Source organism: Mus pahari, chromosome 16, assembly GCF_900095145.1.
Source record: "Mus pahari chromosome 16, PAHARI_EIJ_v1.1, whole genome shotgun sequence".
Classification (NCBI taxonomy): domain Eukaryota; kingdom Metazoa; phylum Chordata; class Mammalia; order Rodentia; family Muridae; genus Mus; species Mus pahari.
The window spans coordinates 60979309-60987491 of NC_034605.1; the positions used below are offsets into that span (position 1 = coordinate 60979309).

The window sequence follows — 8183 nt, forward strand, 5'->3', positions numbered from 1 at the left end:
TAGTAGCTGCCGACTACATGCAGTCTGTCAGTAGTAGCTGCCGACTACATGCAGTCTGTCAGTAGTAGCTGCCGACTACATGCAGTCTGTCAGTAATAGCTGCTGACTACCGACAGGTTACTCCAGCCTCAGGAGACTGCTTAATACTTCGTTCACTTTTGTTGTTGTTGAGCCTCTGGCCGTCCTGCAACTCACTCTGCAGAGGGGGCTGTCCTCATGCCCACAGATCCCCTGCTGCCCTCCCTGATGCTGGGATTACAGCTGTGGCCGCTTTGCTGAGCTGCTCATTCACTTTGTATTTCACACAATTAGACTTTGAAAAAGTCTTTATTTTAGTTTATATCAATTGTCAGATACTCTCTTTAACTCAATATATTTTTTAGGGAAATGCTATTCTTCATAAAATAAATTTCAAGTGTAAAAATATTAGAGAAAACATTAATATCGTTCTCAATGTTACAAAATACCTCTAACAGTAAACTGCCATTTTAAAATAAAATTTGATTGACTTAAGCACATTCAAACTAATAAAACTTAATATTATCATTGCTACCAATGTGGCACGCTGTCTCCACTTAGCCCACAGCGTGGTGAGAGAGGACGGGGAATGCACACATTCTCTACTCACAGGCACGGAGGGAGGAAACCCAGCGCTGCAGACCCTGGACTTTCCGTAAATAGTATTGACATTGAGAATCAAGAAAGAAAAGGAAGGCTGTCAGGTAAACCGTCTGGACCTCCTACAAGGGGCCTTCAGTTTAACACCTCAACGCTAAGGCTTATTTGGTTAATTCACAAACTTCCTCACAACACTCTGGTCCATAAAGGGAAGCTGTGCTTATATTTAATTGGCCACTACATCTTTGAGAATGTCACTTCCTTTAAAAGTTCAATGTAAATAAGGCACCTTGACCCTTCCTAAGAAAAGTGGTGTTCCTTAGAAACATACCTTGTTGAAATATTTGAAAAGAATAGCTCGAATCTCAGCAATATTCAGGCCAACGAGCTTTTCCAGAACATTCGCCTCACTCCGGGAGAGGCTCTGGAATGACGCCTTGAGCGAGCTCTGGCGACTCTGGATGTTTTCGTTCTTGAATTCAATCGCAGCTTCCAGGGCTTCTATTCCTTCTTCCAGTTGGAAAAGAAGATGTTCTTCCTAGAGGTCATGGAAAACATTCATCTTAAAGAACAGATACAACCTGGCCTCTGCCGTATGCTTAGAACACGGTATTGAGATTTAGCTAAGCTATATGATGTATCACGTGTTAGTGCATATATGACACATGGCCATCAGGTCTTCATAGTGATATATATCTAAACAGAAGGTGCAAAAGTTAGTTGAGTTCCATGACGTCCCAAGGCCGTTCAGCACACCCTGATTAACTAATCCAAGGGAGGCATTCGGACGCGACCTCAGCTCATAGACTCTCCCTCAATACTCCTAGAGCGCGCTTGCAGTACAGAGTCTGTCCTGAAGAAGCCTAGTAGAGCTGCTGTACACCGCCCCCTCCCCGCCCCCAGAGACCTAGCAAAACAGCACAGGGCTGGGACAGGAGGAGGGGACGCTTGGAGCCCACTGAGAACTAGTGACGAGGACAGAGTCTGTGGGACAATGCAGCAGAAGGGACAGAAGCAGCCAGGGCTTAGGGAGCTGCAACATTTCTTAAGAGTTCTATGAAATGAGCCAGACACAGATGCGTGTGCCCCAAATTCCAGTATTTAGAAGGCCACAGAAGGAGAATCAAGAGTTCAAGGGCCCCATAATGAAACCCTGTTTCACCCCCTTCAAAAAAAGAGATCTCCAGGAAGGGTTATTTCAAGTGGTCGCAACATAACATCAGCTAATATGCTCTTGGTGTCAGAAAACCAAGGTTCTTTGAGCTGTCCGAGGTTATACTAGCTGAAGACTGCTGAAGAGGGCAGACAGAAATCTGGGTGTGGCTCTGGGCTCCTGCGCCTGTGTAGAGCAAGCCTCTGCATGGAGACGGCCTTGACTCCTCACTGCTTAGCAGGGCGTTTATTGTATATTTAAACTTAGCATTTGTTGAATGAATTAATGAAAAATTCAAAACTATTTCCATATGTCTGTTATTTTTCCCACCACTTCTAGGAGTTGTTAGGACTTCCAGCCCTCCTTTTCTCCAGTTCAAGAAACAGGTAATAACTCCATCTAGCAGGAAGTCGCATACTCATTTTAGAAAGCTATCTTATAAAATCTCCTAGAAGTATACTGGGGGAAAAACATTCAATAGCCACTTCTCTATCCTTTGATTGTATGACAATTGTCCCAAAAGAAACACAACAATCATATTTCAAAAGATTAAGTTTTATAATTTTAAATATTGTGCATTGTTTATGGGTGCGAGTACAGGTGCCTTGCAGAATCCAGAAGAGGACAGTGCCTGTCATGGAGCTGGAGTTACAGGTGCCTGTGCACGGCCAGACATGGGTGCTGGGAGCTGAACTCAGCTCCCTAGCCACAAAGGCCACCCTTTCAGCCCTAATAATCACATTTGTAAGAGGAGGAGAAGAAAGCCATTTTAAATACTCTTGAAAGGTACTTACATGAATGAATAAAAGGAGCCAAGACATAGAAGTGAGTTATATAAATAGACTACATCTGACTTTTCAATTCATATGCTTATTTTTTTAATCAAAAATAAATATAAAAGGTTTCCTGAGAACAGTTTAGAACATGGCTGAGAACAATTCAAGTATAATTTTAGTTTCTGCAGTTTCAAATGTAAGTTAAGAATTGGCTAAGAAAATACAAAGCAGTATTATTATAGAGCCCTGAGCATTGCCCATTCCAGTGAGATGACTCAGTGGGTAAAGTTTTTTTGCTGTGAAGCCTACCTAAGTTTGTTCCCTGGAATCCACAAGACAGGGGTAAATAACTGTCTCCCCTGTGGTGGCCTGAATGAAAATGGTCACCATAGACCCATAGAGAGTGGCACTATTAGGAGGTATGACCTTGCTGGAGTGGGTATGGCCTTGTTAGAGGAGGTTTGTCACTGCAGGACAGGCTTTTGAAGTCTCAGATGCTCAAGCCAGGCCCAGTGTCACTCACTCTTCCTGCTGCCTGCTTATGCAGATGTAGAACTCTCAGCTACTTCTCCAGCACCTACTATGTCTGCCTGTGTGCTGCCATGCTTGCTGCCATGATGATAACAGAGTAAACCTCTGAACTGTTAGCCACCCCCGATTAAATGCTTTCCTTTATAGAAGTTGCCATGGTCATAATGTCTCTTTACAGCAACAGAAGCCCTAACTAAGACAGAAGTTGATTGGCTCTGGGGTATTGTTGTAATTGGCCTGTCCATGCTTTTGTTTGGGTGAATGTGGACTCTGGACTAGAAAATCAGGTGAGCGCTTAAGTAGGTCTTAATGGGCAGCTCTGGGAGCGTGGAAGACTGGTGCTGAAGGGGATTGGAACTACGGGGCCTGGCTCAAGAGGGTTCAGAGGATAAGAATATTAATATATGGCCTAAAAATTGTTCTTTCAATATTTTGCTCTTTGGCTGCTTTCTGCATTTGTCTAAAAAAATCTGTGTTGTGTGGCTATCAGTGGCCTGATACAGATGCAGATCTGTAATGAAAAGGAGCAAGGGGAGCAAGGGAAGATACAACATGTCCTCTCTGAGGAGAAAGGGGCACCAGGAAGTGTAAACAGATTAAAGACAAGCCTGATGCTAAGTGGAACAGAGGGAGCGGTGACCTCAGAGCAAGGTCCTGCTCAGCTAAGCTGCCAACTTGTGAAAAGGAATTAAAGAAAAGCTTAGGGCCAGGCATGGTGGCGTACACCTTTAATCCCGGCACTCTGAAGGCAGAGGGTGGCAGATCTCTGAGTTCGAGATCAGCCTGGTCTACACAGGCATTCCAGGACAGCCAAGCATAGACCATCAAAACCCAAAAAGCTAATTAAAATGTATTTGAATGAGGGGCCATGGCCCGGCCCCAGCAGCAATAGAACTTGGCACCTTTGGTCACATGGTTCTGATTTTAAAGACAAGGAAGGGTACAAGAAAGGTGTTATGGAATCTCCCTCTGTGACAAAGGAAAGTTGCTGAGGTCAGGCGTGTGTCAGGGTGTCCCTGCATGGAGGTTCAGACACACTGTTGTGTGAAGCTGTGAAGGTGAGGCCTCGGTTGCCTGGGAGACCCTGAAATATTGGAAGTGCTAGAGCTGCGTGATACCTGCTGAGGAGAGCTGCTAACAGGGAGTGGAACCAGCCCAAGAGAGAGAAGTGTGCTACAGTCAACAACATCAACAAAGCAGAGAGGTTGGACTCTGGAGTGATTTGACATCAGACGTGGAGATGCAGTTTGGAGTCTGCCCGGCTGGTTTTCCGTCTTGCTTTGATCGGTGTTTCCTCACTCTGTTCCCTTTCCTCCCGTTTGCAATGGCGCTTATATCCTGTGTCGTTGTATGTTGGAAGCATGTGATCTGCCCTTTCATTTTGATTTTACAGGAGGTTACGGTTAAGAGATTGCCATGAGTCTCAGAATAGATTTTGAATTTGGAATTTTTAAAAAATGTTGAGACTAATTGACTTTGGGGACTGTTGAAGGTGGACTGAATGCTTTCTGCATTACAATCCTGCTACAAGCCTGTGGGGGCCAAGGAGTGGAATGTGGTGGTTTGAATAAAAATGGCCCCCACAGGCCCATGGGGAGCAGCCCTGTTGGAGGAAGTGAGTCACTGGGGGCGGGCTTTGAGTCACCCTCTTTTCCTGCTTCCTGTCTATGCAGATGTGGAAGTCTCAGCTACTTCTCCAGCACCTCTCCTGCTTCCATGCTGTCATTTTTCTGGCCATGATGATAATGGACTGAACCTCTGAACATGTAAGCCAGCCCCAATTAAATGTTGTCCTTTATAAGACTTGCCTTGGCCATGGTGTCTCTTCACAGCAGTGGAAACTCTAGCTAAGAAGACATACCCCCAAGTTGTCCACTGTCCTCCATACATGTGCTGTGGCAGATGAGCATGTGTATGCATACATGTGCAAAAAAATGTACATACATACACTCCACACAATCAAATTTTAAAAGAGTGAAAAGTCAAAATAAAATGAAGCATTGCACACGGCTGTGGGTCTCTCTTACTCAGCATGTGTGGCTATGGCCACATTCCCAGCATATCGCCATTACTTTTAAATTCTGAGACAGCAGGTCTGGGTGGGTCCTGATGTCGACTTTTGTATAGACTTCCTAGAGAACGGGGCTTAAGGCAGTAGTTTCTAAATGTTTTAGATCACACATTCAAGAAGGGAAACAAAAGACTAACAAAGCTTTCAAGCAAGAACTGTATTATATGTATATTTTGTATAAATGAATGTTTAAATATAGACGATGGAAGTAAAATGTAAAAGATAGAATAGAGGTTCTTATATTTTCCTGTACACTACTTATTACAGACAACTTTGAATTATTAGCAAACAAGAGTGCTCACCCTATCATCTGCAGCAGCACGGACAGAAACAGCACATTGAGTTAGTGAAATGAGCGTAGCACGGAAAGATGTGAAGCATTTCAACCTGAGCAACCTAACCAAGCCAACCTGAAGTCAGGAGCAGGCGAGCAGTCAGGAAGCAGGCAAGCAGGAGGTTAACAGGCCCCCAGAACAGTGAGGTAGGTGGGTCCAGTTCTCAGGTTCCAGTTAGATTTAATTTTCAACCAGATACAGCTAGAGTCACCTGAGGAGGGCATCTCCGGGTGGGGTGGGGGTATCCCCAGATGAGACTGACCTGTGGACAGATCTGTGCGGCACTGTCTTGACTGCTGACTGATAGAGGCCGGCTAACTGTTGTTCTGGGATAAATCCAGCAGCAAGCAGAGTATAAGGCGGCGAACATGCCAACAAGTGGTGTTCCTCCATGATGTCTGTCTCTGTGGAGTTCCTGTCCTGGCTTCCCTCAGTGATGGATGGACTGGGACCAGAAGCAGAAATGTACCTCTCCCTCTGAGCTCCCATCACAGTATTATCACGGCAGCAGAAAGGAGACTAGAACAGGCACTGCACCAGGAAGTGCGGCATGCTGGGCCGAGCCTCACTGTGGGATCTGGAGAAGAATGTAAAGGCCTTGGCATGGTGGCCTGGAAAAGCTCCGTGGAATGTCTGAATGCCAAGAGAAATGCAGACAGTGGAGGCCTGAGATGTGAGGGTCACAGGGAAGTCAAGGTTCTGTTAAGACTTGGGATGGGGGCCGGGCGTGGTGGTGCACGCCTTTAATCCCTTCACTCGGGAGGCAGAAGCAGGCGGATTTCTGAGTTCGAGGCCAGCCTGGTCTACAGAGTGAGTTCCAGAACAGCCAGGGCTACACAGAGAAACCCTGTCTCGAAAAACCAAAAAAAAAAAAAAAAAAAAAAAAAAAAAAAGACTTGGGATGGGGCCATTGTGGGATATTATGGAACAAGAATATGCTTATCAATTGGGGCTGAGAATCAGTTATGATTAATACGAGATCAATACCACTGAATGAAATGTGTTCTACTCAGGCAATAAGGAAATATTTGCATAGGGTCAGTACACAGAAGCTGTGGTCCAAAGGGGGGCAATACTACATCTCAAGCTGAAAAGTTCCCACATAGTGCTGGTTTTGAAAGCACAAAAATGCAAGACTGTGGGAACATGGAAAGTGGGTGAGGCCTGGTGCCATGTGGCAGGGACACAAAGTCCCTGAAGAAAGACCAGGAGAGACTGACCATTGGGGGAGGCGCAACGTCAGTTGTAGTGGGAATGTTAGAGATGCCAGGCCTGTGGGACGGCTGTCGAGGGTAGTCACAGGTGTGAGCAGAGCAGCCTGTGTGCATGAATGGCAGAGATGAAGAAACGGGGCCGTTGGAGCTGCTCTGAGCTGGAAAATGGCTGTGAGTGTGTCCTAGGGGCCAGATGCTGAACCACAGGGTCTGGATCTACATTGCTGACTGTTTCTATGCCCCATGGTTTCCTTTCTGGGGTAAGAAAGTGTGGAACTTATTCTGTAGGAGCCCACAGTTAAGAGACTCTGGATTTCTGTATTTTAATTTTAAGTTAATAGGTATGTCTGTGTGTAGGTATGCCACACATGTGCAGGTGCTCACGGAGGCCAGAGGCTGACTCAGGTTCCCCTGGAGCTGGAGTTAAAAGTGGCTGTGAGCCACCTGAAGTGGGTAGCCTGTAGAAGGCAGCCATGCTCTAACCACCAACTTGTCGCCCCAGCCTATGAGGCTTAACGTTCAAAAGAAACCTTGAACTTTTAAAGCACTGGAACTTTTTAGACTGAACTTTTAAAAGTTGGTGTGTGTTTTCTATTAACATGAGATTGCGAGGACAGAGGAATGAAGGGACGTGGGTTAACAGTAGCATGCTTCTGTGTCAAGCTGCTAAGGGACGGCCTGTTGCGGTTTTGCTTTGATTGTCCATCTGACACAGCCTCATCCTGAGAAGGGAGTCTCAGTTTAGGGACTGTGTAGATCAGACTGTCCTGTAGGCGTGCATACCTGGGGGAACTGTCAACGATGCAGAGGGGCCCAGCTCCCTGCGAGGAGCATCATCCTGTGGACAGGGCACCCTGGACTGTGAGAGAGTGAGCGAGCGAGCTGAGCAAGAGCCAACCAGAGTGAGCTGCAAGCAGCGTCCACTGTGCTTTCTGTTTGAGTTCCTGTCCTGAATCCCTGCAATGGACTGTGACCTGGGAGGTGAAATAAACTTTCTCCTCCCCTGAGTTGCTTTTAAACAGTGTTTTATCCCAGCAACAGAAGGGAAGCTAGCATGTAGCAATTTACTATCCATTTCAAAATAACTAGAAAAATCCTAGTGTTTCTACAGTATGGCAATAGTATCTGAAGAGATAGAAATGCTAATTACCCTGGATGATCACTGTATATTGTATACAGACTGAATTTGTATTACTGTGCTCCATCAATAGATCCAAATATAAATTTACAAATATTAGAATTCAAATATATAATTTTAATTATGGAAATGTGTTCCATCTTCAGTGAATTGTTGGGCAAACTGCTACTAAAATGATCTAAGGCCTCTCACTTTTTAGAAATTAGAAACTACTGTAAAAATAATTCTGCTACTGGCAGATCTGTTTGAGAATCTCTTCTTCTTCTTCTTCTTCTTCTTCTTCTTCTTCTTCTTCTTCTTCTTCTTCTTCTTCTTCTTCCTCCTCCTCCTCTCCCTCCTCCTCCTCC

At 45.3% G+C, this 8183-nt stretch overlaps 1 protein-coding gene across 1 annotated transcript in view; it reads right to left on the minus strand.

Annotated features, from left to right (window-relative positions):
• Positions 1-8183, minus strand: part of Kif27 (kinesin family member 27) — a 71445-nt gene that overhangs the window by 8749 nt on the left and 54513 nt on the right. The window contains exon 13 of the mRNA XM_021215381.2: positions 950-1156. Within this exon, the coding sequence (XP_021071040.1) occupies positions 950-1156 (207 nt within the window). The remainder of the gene's footprint in view (positions 1-949; positions 1157-8183) is intronic.